The following is a 13242-nucleotide window of genomic DNA, read 5'->3' as shown; positions in this document are numbered from 1 at the left end:
CACACACACACACACACACACACACACGGAAAAACCCAAATGGCCTTGAGCCATAACACTTCCCCTCTAAAAATAATTAAAGTTCACGTACTTTAATTACAGTACATCACATATCCCCCCTTTTTCTTTTACTCAAGTCATACGGTGCCATCCAAAGCAACCCCTACTTCTGAAATTCCCTTGGTGGAACAACATACAGCGGGAAGGTGACAATCAGTGCTGGGTTGACGATGTGGATTCAACAGTGCTCAAAAGTCCCACATCCACTGATCACGCAGGGTCCAGCCAAATTCTCTCTTCGATGGTGATCCACTGTCTGCCCACTCAGTTCTCCCAGACAAGATTCCATCAAAGTCTAAAGCCTAATTCATGCTTCTCCGTCTGCGTCAGTGCGGAGACACGCAACGCCATTATCCGTCCTTGCTTGCCTGCCGGAGAGCTCCGCAAGGACGGACGGAGTCGAGCTCTCTTTTCTAAACATCCGTCAGTCCAGACGGACAACACAAGCTTGTGATGGTCAGGACGCCGCTGTTGTTTACAGCGCCGCCATTGCGCCCCCAAAAACATAAAGAGAGCCGAGGATAACAAGCGGCAGACACGGAGAAGCTTGAAGAATACCTCTAGAAAAAACTCTAAAACCATGAACGTTTAATTCCCCGTGACTGGAGGAGTGAAAAGATGCGCAGCAAGACTTTTATTTGTGGATGGAAATGACCGGAAACGTGGGTTTAGAGGCGGGGAGCGCATGAAGAGGTAGAGGAGAATGAGAGACAAATATGTCTGTGTTAAAAAGTCTCTTATATACACTAAAAACACAATAAAAACACACCATCTTGGACAGGATACACGACAGGATACCACAGAACAGCGCTACGCCCTCTGTTGTCCTGCCGGGCAACTGCTTTGCAACACTCTCCAGGAGACGGAGAAGTATGAGAGCAAAACGCTTCTGTCAATCCGTGCGTGTCTGTCCCTTGCGGAGCTGACGGAGAAGCATGCACCAGGCTTTAAACACAAAGAATTAGTCCACTTGAGAAGAAAACAAATTCTGATCTCCTTTTTCCAGAGTTGTTAGGCAGGCTTCCACAGCAGGAGTGTTCCATCTGTGAAAAACAGAAGGGGGGAGGGGGACCAACGAAGCAACCACCTGGCTGCTGGAGTAGCGTCCCAGTCAGACGTCCCATACCAAGTGGGTTCCTCTCACCCACTGAAGATCAATCCCTCTCATGATCCATCCTTCAGATCCGTCTTCCGGGGCACAGCTGAAGTGTCACCTCCCCGCTCCCACACCATGCACCACCAAGGTTTCAGAATGGAGCGGCTGTGAACTATTCCAAACGTAAAACATAAGTAATAAGAACAATAAACCAGAGAACATGCATCCAAGTAAGGTTGTGGATCAAAGGATCCCAGACAAGCCCCCATTTGTTATGATCCAGGCTGTTTAGGGGGCCTGGGGTAACAATTGAGGACACATGTTCTCGTGTTAAAAGTAAACAACATTTATTTACATAAATATAACACAAAACACAGATTATCAAAACACAGACCCATCAGCAGCAACTCAAAACTAGTAACAACTAAACTCATTAACCAAATTACTATTAAAACTTCGAAAGACCATCACATAATTTCCTTAAACAAGTGATGTCTTATTTAAAGCAAAACAAAGGGTAAAGTTTCCTTTACAACTAAAAAGGGTTACAGTTAAACACAGAGAGTTTTCTTAAGCACCCACCAAAGTTGTTACATAAAACTTAACAAAACTAAATGCTGCTGAGGAGACAACAGACCAGAGAGAACCTTTCTGGTTGGCTGCTCCCTGGACTGAGGGCTGGCTGATTTTTATGCTGCTGGCGGAGCTGATCATCAGGAACAGCTGGGAGAGTCTAACTGGGAAGCAATCTAGTGAGATTGGAGCCAGGTGCTGTATCTCCTCTCTCTCTCTCACACACACACACACACTGGGAAAAACCCAAATGGCCCTGAGCCATAGCACAGCTAATACTGCAGTGCCGAATATTTTAAGTTGACGATGGCCAGCAAAAACCTCCAGAGCTGTTTAAAGTGGTTGCAGCGACCAAATTTTGCCGCATGATGTTATTTTTGCCTCATTTCTACATAATGCACCTTTAAGTCTTTTGTCCCAGTAAATGCTGTTTGGTTTGTTCTGCTTAGTTGTAGAGTATTTCTTTAGCTTTAGAATAGGTTTCTTTATTAATAATCTCCTCTAATGGGAAAGCGTTGCTCTGTAAAAGAAACCAAACTAGGTCTAATTACCTCCACCGTCAGAGGTGTGTCTAAAAATGTAAAAGCTGCTCATGGTAGATGTTTTAAGCAGGTTTCTGTCCTTTTTTATTCTCATTTAAAACATTTGCACACATTTTTAATGTTTATTTTATACAAATGTAGTTCTCAATTTTTCCTAAATGATTTTCGTCCCTTAGAGCTCCGACGATGGCGACGACGAAGAATTGTTCAATCCTCTCCTGGAGGACAACACCAAGTCTGCAGCCTGAACTTCTGCTGTTTACCAAAACCCTGTAATCCTGCACATATATTACTGTCATTCATTTTCCATCGGCTCCTGCTTAATCTGCATCATATCGAATGTGCTGCTGTGTATTCAGATTGTGGTGGAATTTTGTAATCCTAAACTGTCATCTGTACAGTAAAGTATATTTTTTTCTTTTTTTTTTCTTTTTTGCAGTCAACAATATTATTGAGCTCAACAGGAGTAATTGGTATAATTATTGAATCATTTTAATCACTTTAACACAAATTGGTCATTTCTGCTATTCGCTTCCGTTGTTTATGCTAAGCTAAAGCAGACGGACTGCTGCCAGAATTACTGCGCTGGTTACAAAATGCTTTTTCTCATTTATCTAACTGGGGAGTATAAGAATAGGCAAAATTTCACTTAGGGGTGGAATATCCCTTTAATGGTACATTCAAGTGAAAAGATTATTTTGGTCACCAGTGTTTTATTCTGAAAATAACAATAAAAAATGAACTGTTTATAAATTGTGCATGAGAAGTCTCTGATGAATTAAAAAGTAAAACATGTAGGATGAGTTTTTACATCTCACGATCCTTTAAAGGTGTGGGAAACTCATTAAATCAATACATTTGCAGTGATCTCTGCAAATGGTCATGCCATGCACGCCGTTCTCGGGGCAAAAATGCCCAGACATGCTTGGATCAACAAAGACAAGTTAGCTGCAGCAGAGGCTCAATCTCAGCGCACGCACTTCTACCCTTGTGCCCTTCAATTGTGCCATCCTGTCCAGAGGTGTGAGTGCATAGTGTGTCGCGAATTGCGATTCTCAAGTGTGGAAGTTGACCGTGCCCCTTTTGCACCTTTGAGTTCCATGTCGCTTATGGCCCAATCCCAATACTCTCACTTCCACCCTTGCGCTCTTCAGTTGCACGATCCCGACCAGGGGTGCGAGTGCGTGTCTCGATTCTCAAATGCGGAAGTTGATCACGCATCCCTGCAGACTTGAGTGAAGTATATTACCCACAATCCATTGCTGTGGGAGAAAAGGCTCAAGTGCCTTTTTCTAAAAATATGTATTTTCTAATGAAATTAGTTCAATTTAGGATGATTAGTTGATCCAATCCAATCCAATTTTATTTATAAAGCACATTCACAAGGCATTACAACCAAACAAGGTGCTGTACACTAAAATGATGCTCTGAAGCTTTTAGCCAAGCAGAAATGAATGTAAATTTATTTCAAATAATTATTTGTTTGTTTGAAAGTTGTTAAAGGTTGTTTAAAAAAGTCTCACAGCGACCAGCATCCCGGCATGCGTTGCGGTGGATGACGCAATGCTCCCTGTCTCAATTCTGCAATTATTTGCACACTTGTTTACTACGCACTCGAAGCCTTACAGCAAGTGCACTTTGCTGAAGACCGCATGGCGCAGTGCGAGTATTGAGATTGGGTCCATGTCCGCATCAACGTGGACCTTGGTGAAGGGTATTACCCATAATCCATTGCTGCGTAGGAATTTTTAAAAGAAGGCGAAGCAAATACTCAATTGCCTATTCTGAAGATATGTATTTTCACATGAAAGAAGTTCCATTCAAGACAATTAATGCTATTTATTCATGAATGGATGTTTTAGACTAAGAGTTCATCTGAATGGCAATTAGTTTAAAAATTGTCAAATAATTGTTTGAAAATTGTTTAAGATTTTTTTCAAAGTAGCACAAACCGCGAGCAGCTTGTCGGCGCGCATTGCAGTCGATGACGCAATGCTCCCTGTCCCAATTCGACACAATTGTGTAGTACACACTCAAACTCAGAGTTCCACACCTCTTAATGCAAATTTAAAACATTCAATGTGAAAAACATATGAACATTTAACACTTGGGGGGAAACATCAAATCAAATCATGCTTTTATTTTGGCACAAACAACTAGACATGTAATCCTGCAGACTCACTGAATAACCAAAGCCCTGAAATGTTTGACTTTGATAGATTTGTTTGTCCATTCTGCAGATTTCTGTTTACTTAGGCAGTAGCAGAAGTTTTAGGACATTCCTGCACTGACTCCATCCTCTGGGCTCATTAAAACATAAGCTCCAGTCATAAACAGAAGGACTAATCTTGAGAGGAGAACCTTTGAACGCAGACTTATAAAACAAAGTGAGTAAGGACTCAAACGGTTGGAGCATGTTTCCACCTCTGTGCTGGATCCGGAAGTCCCTCTGCTGCCGTCCAGGCTGCTGCTCTCTGCACCAACAGGAGGTGCACTCATGTTTAACTGCAGCTGTTGGGGTGAGAAGACCATCTTCACCATCGACTACGATTTAAAAATATCAGGTTTTCATCCGGTTTGTTTTCTCAGACCATCCAGATCATGGTGGGTGTGTTTAACATCGGGCTCGGACTGGGAAGAACCAGCACTCGCCCTGGAGATTTCACCAGCCTGGGAGCTGCTTATTGGCTGGGAGCAGTGGTAAAGATCTGTTTAATGTTTTTACTCATCAGCTGCTGCAGAAATATTTAGACAATTTCAGCTTTCATTATTTATTATTTAGCCAGCTCAGCAAAAGTCTTTTTAGGTTTACTACTGTTTAAAAATCAATAAAACGTTCAAATTAATTAAACCTACTTCCTGTAGAAAACCCAAAAGCTTTGATTAGATCAACAAACCAGTTAGAGGTTTGTTACATGGTGCTTTATCCTGCTGGAAGTAGCCATCAGACCACATAGTTATAAAAGGATGGACATGGTCAACAGCAATAGTCAGGTAGGCTGTGGTGTTTAAACCAGGCTCGGGGGGTGTTAAGGGGTCTAACGTAGGACAAGAACACCACCAGCAGCTGCAGCCTGAAGCTTTGAGACAAGGCAGGATGGATCCATGCTTTCATGTTGGTGACACCAAATTTTGACCTGACAACTGAAACCCAGACTCATCAGAACCAGAGTTTCTGTTCTTAGCTGACGAGAGACAGCAGGTGTGGTGTTCTGCTGCTGGAGTCCATCTAGAGCAGCTGGTGAGCTTCTGCAGAGCTTGGTAGAAACCAGAGCTGATCTGAGCTGCTGTTGACTTTCTGTTATCTACAACCAGTCTGACCAGTGTGTGGTTGATGGTTCCAATCCCAGTAGATCAGAATAGCCTGTCTGGAACCGACCACCATGCCACGTTCAAAGTTCCTTAAATCTCCATTCTGATCAGTCTGAACTTCAGCAGAAGAAACTTGGTGTGAATCAGCTGTTGTGGTGTGCCTAATAAAGTGGTCATGACTAAACACACACAGAAAAAATCAAACTACCTTCTGATTAATTTATTTTCAAGCATTATATTTTTCATCTTCCATCTTTTCATCAGTTTATTGTAACAGGAATCGCGTCCATTCTAGCAGGCCGGTTTCCTTCTTCATGCTTGGTGAGTTTATCTTTGCTAAAACATATAAAAATCTGCATGCTTTAAATTTTATTGAAGAAGTCTCACCTCTCAGATGGGCTTCACTGTGTTCATGAACATCGCTGGTGCTATCTTCTCCATCACTGGCCTGGTGCTGTACGCCGTGGACCTGGGAGACGCTTCTCTGCTCTGGGTATGCGACCGAGATCCTGATGCTGATCTTCATGATGACAACTGCAGGAGCGTTGCCCTCTTTGATCAGGTAAGCAAACCAACTCTGAATCATAACATTTGCTATTAACAGGTTTTTGAATTACAGGAATTATTCTGTTGCAGAATTTGCTGACATCCATGGACAAAACGTTGACCTTCCTGGCTGTTCTTCTGCTGTTTGTTAGTATTTTTTTTGTCGTTCTGGGCATCAGATTTCTGCTCGGTGAGACGAAGAGAGGAGATATTTGGAGCCCTGAGGATTCACACATCTTAAAGACTCGTGAAATGACCAGTAGTTGTTGAATGTTCAGTTCAAGTTCATCTTTCTGTTTCAGGACAGGTTAGAATTTATCCATCCATCCTTTTTCTGCTGCGTATCCGGAGTTGGGTCACGGGGCAGCAACCTAAGAAGAGAGGTCTAGATTTCTCTCTAGATCGACCGGCATATCAAGAGCTTTGCTTTCTGGGTCAGATGTCTCTTCACCATGACAGACCAGTACAAAGCCTGCAGGACTGCAGACACAGCATCAATCTGACTATCGATCTCACGCTCCATTTTTCCTTCATTTATAAACAAGACCCCGAGAAACTTATCTTGTCAGCAACTTGTCAGCTGGGGCAGGGCCTAGGCTTAGTTTTGTTTTTAGGATAATCTTATTATTTTGTGACTTTATAATTGTTTTGTTGATGTTTGTGATCTTTGTTTTTGTGATAACTTGCTATATTAATAAACTTTACATTGTATGTGGTTCTAAAATGTCCTGCATGAGACACTGGCCGTGTTCGGGTTGAGCTGCGCCTCGCCTGGAAAACAGACAAGAGCAGACGGAAGCAGGAGGGGGAGTGGCTGAAAGCCGGCGTTTAGGTTGGACACAATTTCCCTACATGTGTAGCTCGGGGAAGACGATGGCTGAAGATATCGCGTTAGAGTTCATACTTGTTTAATTTTCAATTTTAATTCTGGTGCCTGTTAGCAGCTGAAACACATCCTCACGTGCTTGTGGATATCATATATTGCATATGAAGACATGACTGTAATAATAAGTAAAGGTTATCAGCTGTAGGTTTAGTGTGCTCATAGGAAACGTGACAAGAGAACACAAAACACATTTCTCTTTATGGCCTATATAGTTGTCATCATCAACGTTACATGATTTACAGAATACATGTGACCAACTAACATTTCATGTTCTACCACCGGATGTTTGGATCAGAATATGAACCAATCAGATCTTAGATCAGGCGAGAGCCAGGCGTTTCCCGTCATCCTCTAGATTTTGCAGCCGGTGGAGAGCAACTGCAGCGCCTTGCTCCAAAACCTGCGGCCACCTTGATTTCACGAGGTTATCGTTCCCTACGTATGCACGCCATCAGAGCTAGTCGGCGTCAAGTCGGACACAAATCTAACCGGCATGCACTGCTCGCCGATCACCGCTGGTCTAATCTGCGCAGAACTGGCTCATCTCAAACACAGCCACTCTCACGTCTGTCAGTTTGGCAGGCGTGGCTCAAACGTTTTTACAAACACAAAGGCTGTGTTCGAGATGAGCCAGTTCTGCGCAGATTAGACCAGAGGTGATCGGCAAGCAGTGCATGCCGGTGTCGGTAAAAGATCTGCCCGGGTGCAAGATCGACTCGTGGTCCTTTGACTGCCGATGACGTCAAAGTAGTTGACTGTCACATCGCAATTTAATTGCACATGCAGTTAATCGTTCAGCCCTAATAGACATGCAGCTCTGTGCTAAAAGTGTATTTTCAAAGAGGTAATGATGGATTTCTTTATAAAAGTTGTCCATCTTTCCAACAGAAAGATTTGCCTGGACCAACGTAACATGATAACAACGTAACGTGATTACGTAATTCCATAAGGTTCATGTTCAGCCAATCAACTACTTTGACGTCATCGGCAGTCGACGGACCCCGAGCCAATCTTGAACCTGAGCAGATCTTGTACCGATACCGGTTAGATTTGTGTCCGACTTGACGCCTACTTGCTCTGATATCATGCATACGTAGGCAACGATAACCTTGTTAGATCAAGGCGGCGCGCAGATTTTGGAGCAAGGCGCTGCAGTTGCTCTCCCTCGGCTGCAAAACCTAGTGGATGACGAGAAACGCCTGGCTCTCACCCGATCTAAGATCTGATTGGTTCATATTTTGATCCAAACATCTGGTGGTAGAACATGAAATGTTAGTAGGTCACATGTATTCTGTAAATCATGTTATGTTGATGATGACAACTATATAGGCCTTAAAGAGAAATGTGATTTGTGTTCTTTTTGTCACGTTTCCTATGAGCACACTAAACCTACAGCTGATAACCTTTACTTATTATCAGTGTTGGGAGTAACGCCGTTTAAGTATAACGGCGTTTTTAACGGCGTTCTTTTATAGGTAACGGAATAATCTAATTAATTACTTTTCCTGCCGTTGCAACGCCGTTACCGTTACTGGGGACGGAAGGTAGTGAGTTACCATGTGCTTGTCGAACGTTGAGCAGCAGCGTGAGGCTTTCTGACCGCCACACTTCAGCTGCAGCCTGGGAGAGAGAGGTGTCGGTAACGCACTTACAAACACGGTGATGACTGGCCGGGTGGGCGGAGACCCTCACTGTCTCAGTCGCTGCATTCTGTAGACACAACGGGAATAACTCCGTTTAAAATAACCACGTTAATAAAAATATTTCTTTCTGTAACGAGCAAACTAATTAATTACCGTCTTCTTTTATCAAAACATCGTTTCTGTTACTGATAAGAAAATGCGTGCGTGAAGCAGCGCGGTGTGTTGAAGCTGTTATCATCAGCTGATCAGGAGCTAAAGAGGTAGATGTTTTCATCCAAGTGCGTCACGGCCCGTGAAGAACGAGGAACACGTGATGAATATCTACGGCTGCAGGTGCGGGTCTGCAGCCGTGCCCTTCTTAGCGTGACAGCGGGACGTCCCGAAGGTCCGCTCAGACGTCCTGATCTTCTACCTTCCTAGATCATCCAGCTGTAACCTGTTTCTGATCATGTCTTTAGTCCCGCTGTAACACTGATGCATCAGTCTCAGACGTCATGGAGCTCAGGTGTTATCAGAACTGTGTGTGTTCACCACCCAGCTTCAGCTCTTCTGTGGTTGGGTCTGACCCAAGTTAGTAAATGTAAGTCCTCCATCAGATCTGTGCCTCTTCTAGTGTCATTTTAAAGGATATTTATTTATTTATTTAACCGTTACTAGATTAGCAGCAACAGAAATGCTGCTAAAAACACACAATTATGTGAAGCTGGAAAAATTAGAATACTGTGCAAAATTACATTTATTTCTGTAATTTAACTAGACTGAGAGACCATTTAAAGGCTCGGGAACCTTTACAGGTGTTTCTATTTGCAATTTTAAATTTTAGCTGATTGGGGTCTTGTTAAATATCACACAGTGACCTTTTAATAGTCTAGATTAGTGTAATGTTCCTATTAGTAGTTCCTCCTGTTAAGTGCATATTTGTTTAAATTATTCAGGTTTATATAAAACATTTGGACATACATTTTATTATGTTCAGTCATTAGTCATTTATATTTTACTATTGTAGTAATTCTTGCATTCTTTAATGAAAAAAGTAACTAAGTAGTTACTTTTGTTGGTAATTAGTTACTTTTATGATCTTGTAACTCAGTTAGTAACTGAGTTACTTTTTTGACAAAGTAATCAGTAACTATAACTAATTACTTTTTTAAAGTAACGTTCCCAACACTGCTTATTATTACAATCATGTCTTCATATACAATACATGATATCCACAAGCACGTGAGGATGTGTTTCAGCTGCTAACAGGCACCAGAATTAAAATTGAAAATTAAACAAGTAACTCTAACGCGATATCTTCAGCCATCCTACACATGCAGGAAATTGTGTCCGACCTAAACGCCGGCTTTCAGCCACTCCCCCTGCTGCTTCCGTCTGCTCTCGTCTGTTTTCCAGGCGAGGCCATCAACTCGAGCACGGCCAATGAAAATCCTTTTTAGTTACGACCGCGAGACAACATTTCCCAAAGTGCAATGCGAAGGAAGCCGGAAATGCGGAAAGACAAGTCAGCTGACTGCCTGGACGCATTGCTCTTCACGTACATCAACATACTATCAAAATACTTCGTGTTTTTTTCTTATTATTATTAAAACCGTTTTTATTCTTTGGTGAGGTCGACAGCGATGTTGCGACCCAAAGCTCTGACGCAGGTCCTCAGCCAAGCGAACACAAACGGAGTCCAGAGCACTCTGTAAGTACGAGTTAGCGACAAGCTAACGAGATGCTAAGATGCTATTTACTCTGACTCTTAGCTGCTTATCGTTTTTTGTACAAGGAAAGCTCGCCCAAAGAAAAATAAGCGTTGTTTTTTGGGAACTCTTAATGCTTAAAAGACATAATTTTAGTTATTTGAATGTAAAACTTGCGCATTTAATGATTTTTATCGTAGCTGTTTTTATAATGTCACAGATTAGAACGCTGTTGCAACAGATCCTAACAAATACCTCGGTTTATAATGATCAATTTCAATGAGATGATTTATAAAATATTTCTAATTTACACATTAGTGTCTAAAATAGTCAACCTTTCTAAATGTTAATTGTATGATGAGGCATTAGCTGCACCATCTAAACATACATCAAGATTATTTCTAACAACACAGATAACTTATGAGTAGGCTGTCTTAGTATGTGTCACGTGTTTATCCTCTCAGCTTGCTGAATAATGAAGGTTCCCTCCTGGCTTACTCTGGTTATGGAGATACCGATGCACGCGTAACAGCTGCCATCGCCAGCAACATCTGGGCAGCTTACGACAAGAATGGCCACCAAGCCTTCAACGAAGACAAGCTTACCTTCATCCTCATGGACTGTATGGTGAGAAACACAGCTCCGATTCAGGCTAAAACATTAGGCTGACCTCAAATTGTAACCTTCTTCTGTGTATTTGTTTTTTTTTAAGGAGGGAAGAGTGGCCATCACTCGTGTAGCCAACCTGCTGCTGTGCATATATGCCAAAGAGACTGTGGGATTCGGGATGCTGAAAGCCAAGGTGAGAGTTCGGGGCCTTTTCTTCTAATTGTTTCCCACGTTTTGCTTTTTATTGGTAAAGATTTTATGTGTTGGAGCTCTTCTGTCAATTGAGTTTAAAGCATTATTTTACAACAGTTGTTTGGATGGCAAAGAAAACTGCTTTTAACTTTGCTTTTAACCCTTTCAACACTTTCTATTGACATATTCTGTTCACATATATTAAACGTAAGTCTTAACTAAAACGTTTTATACTTAAAGGGCTAAAATGTAAGGGCAGATCATTAAATAAACCATTGAATGTGCAAATCATTTGAAACTAATCATTTAAACACAGATTAAACCACTTTTAGTATTTCTGAGGAATGTGCTGAGTGGTTCTAGACTTCTGTTCCACTGTTTAAAACAGGAAGTCCTTTAGAGTGACCCAGGGAGGCACGTGGATGAGGTTCATCAGGTTTGTCCAGCTAGAGCAGCTCATGGAGAACCCAGCTAAATCTGAACTGAGGCTGAAGTTTCTGATCAGTTTAAAGGTCGTACCAGATTTAATCTTTTCCAGTAATTGTGCTTTATTGTGTTTGTAGGCAGAGGCTCTGGTTCAGTATCTGGAGGAACCGTTGACTCAAGTGGCCGCATCGTAGTGAAGATCCGACCAACGCTTCTGTTGGTCTGAACTGAAGAAGAAATCAGCTGTTCAGGTCATCGGTGGACTGCTGTAACCCTCCTGTCCAACACTAAGTGTACAAAGGGCCATGTCTCTAAATGGAGGGGTGTGTGTGTGTGTGTGTGTGTGTGTGTGTGTGTGTGTGTGTGTGTGTGTGTGTGTGTGTGTGTGTGTGTGTGTGTGTGTGTGTGTGTGTGTACAGCTGAAATGTGATTCCATTTTCAGTTTTCACTTGGAATCGGTCCATTCGGTCATAGTTTTGTTGTTCAATGTGAAACTGAACATTTTTAGGAGTCACAGATGTACATCATGATAAAAACGTGTGTGGAGATTTTATATGAATCTTTCTGAAAAATGCAGTTGAGATTGTTATTTACTTGTGTTTTATGTCAAGGTTGTTTGATAAATGAGAGATACTGGCTCAGAGTCACCCATTCTTTTAAATCCTGCTTTGAGCTGGTGACGGTTGGGTGTGTTTCACCCTCGTATACACCTCTGAACGTTTTTAAACAATTTTAAATATGCAGTATCAGGTGAGATAAACTTAAATTTGCTCTGAAAATCTTGTGAAAGGGAGAATTTGCGGGTTTAGAGAAGCTTACCTTGCTTGTCTTTGAGTTTCATCACCAGATAATTTTATTTCTTTCAGTAATCACAGATTTCACAAAAATCTGATGAAACTTTTCACTCTTTCAGTATCCAATACTTTAAAAACAAAACCTTTTTTAATAAGTCAGAAGATCTGGGTAACTTAAAAGCTAAGAAAACTCACGAGTGCATGTGCATTCTGTTTAACTCCATTTAATCAACTAATGAGTTTTAATTGATACCAGTTAGTGATTTTCTCTTGAGGCATTAGCATCAAATATACTTTCTCACCTGCAGCCAGATAAAGAAAGTCTCAGCTTTCAAAATAAAAATTTTAATCACCCAAACCTGGAGTTAAATGCCTATACAGTTTTGCAATAATCAAGTTGATTTTAAGTACCCTGAATAAAATAACATTATTACAAAATCTTTAAAAACACTGTTTTAATGCCCCCGGTTCTGTTTCAGGCAGGTTATATTTCACGTTCTGTTTGGCTTTTCTTTGTTCTCTGCAGAAGGAAAAATCCAAGTCAGCTAAATAAAAAGAAATGGAGAGAAAAGGTTGGGCAGCAGGCGAGCGAAAGATGGTGCTTCAATGTAAAACAAAAATGAAGAGAAGAGCAATCTGGGAGGGGCTCGGTGTAGACCCGCTGCTCCTCCACGTTGAGAGGAGCCAGTTGAGGTGGCTCGGGCATCTGGTCAGGATACCTCCTGGATGCCTCCCTGGTAAGGTTTTCCAGGCACGTCCAACTGGGAGGAGACCCAAGGGAAGACTCAGGACACGCTGGAGGGACTATGTCTCTCGGCTGGCCAGGGAATGCCTTGGGATTCCCCCGGAAGAGCTGGCTCAGGTAGCTGGGGAGA

At 42.0% G+C, this 13242-nt stretch overlaps 3 protein-coding genes across 5 annotated transcripts in view; all 3 read left to right on the top strand.

The window, feature by feature from the left end:
* LOC107379128 (membrane-spanning 4-domains subfamily A member 6C) overlaps positions 1-3018 on the top strand; it is a 16984-nt gene extending 13966 nt beyond the window's left edge. For both annotated transcript variants that reach the window (XM_015949725.3, XM_054740846.2), the window contains one exon: positions 2448-3018. In XM_015949725.3, coding sequence (XP_015805211.3) covers positions 2448-2519 — 72 coding nt within the window. In that variant the 3' untranslated portion in view covers positions 2520-3018. The remainder of the gene's footprint in view (positions 1-2447) is intronic.
* Positions 3019-4160: 1142 nt separating this feature from the next.
* Positions 4161-6845, top strand: LOC107379127 (membrane-spanning 4-domains subfamily A member 15). 2 transcript variants are annotated; one of them, XM_054740847.2, is made up of 6 exons: positions 4161-4790; positions 4861-4971; positions 5848-5904; positions 5978-6145; positions 6220-6276; positions 6432-6845. In XM_054740847.2, exons 1-6 carry the CDS (start codon positions 4686-4688, stop codon positions 6516-6518), a joined length of 585 nt encoding a protein of 194 aa, XP_054596822.1. In that variant the 5' UTR covers positions 4161-4685; the 3' UTR covers positions 6519-6845. The 2 variants fall into 2 exon arrangements, with proteins under 2 accessions (XP_054596822.1, XP_015805209.1); XM_015949723.3 differs by having other exon boundaries at positions 6220-6845.
* Positions 6846-10063: 3218 nt separating this feature from the next.
* Positions 10064-12209, top strand: lamtor2 (late endosomal/lysosomal adaptor, MAPK and MTOR activator 2). Its single transcript, XM_015949722.3, has 4 exons — positions 10064-10348; positions 10811-10973; positions 11059-11148; positions 11711-12209. Exons 1-4 carry the CDS (start codon positions 10281-10283, stop codon positions 11765-11767), a joined length of 378 nt encoding a protein of 125 aa, XP_015805208.1. The 5' UTR covers positions 10064-10280; the 3' UTR covers positions 11768-12209.
* The last annotated feature ends 1033 nt before the right edge of the window (positions 12210-13242 follow it).

Source organism: Nothobranchius furzeri, chromosome 5 (assembly GCF_043380555.1).
Source record: "Nothobranchius furzeri strain GRZ-AD chromosome 5, NfurGRZ-RIMD1, whole genome shotgun sequence".
Taxonomy (NCBI): domain Eukaryota; kingdom Metazoa; phylum Chordata; class Actinopteri; order Cyprinodontiformes; family Nothobranchiidae; genus Nothobranchius; species Nothobranchius furzeri.
This window is presented reverse-complemented; position numbering and strand designations above follow the sequence as displayed.

Bases quoted from the DNA above. Each gene is read 5' to 3' on its own strand.
- LOC107379127 (XM_015949723.3), top strand. From the start codon at position 4,686: ATGTTTCCACCTCTGTGCTGGATCCGGAAGTCCCTCTGCTGCCGTCCA. The intron at 4,972-5,847 runs GTAAAGATCTGT...TCTTTTCATCAG, and splicing joins CTTATTGGCTGGGAGCAGTG to TTTATTGTAACAGGAATCGC. The intron at 6,146-6,219 runs GTAAGCAAACCA...ATTCTGTTGCAG, and splicing joins GCGTTGCCCTCTTTGATCAG to AATTTGCTGACATCCATGGA.
- lamtor2 (XM_015949722.3), top strand. From the start codon at position 10,281: ATGTTGCGACCCAAAGCTCTGACGCAGGTCCTCAGCCAAGCGAACACA. The intron at 10,349-10,810 runs GTAAGTACGAGT...TTATCCTCTCAG, and splicing joins AACGGAGTCCAGAGCACTCT to CTTGCTGAATAATGAAGGTT. The intron at 11,149-11,710 runs GTGAGAGTTCGG...TTGTGTTTGTAG, and splicing joins TCGGGATGCTGAAAGCCAAG to GCAGAGGCTCTGGTTCAGTA.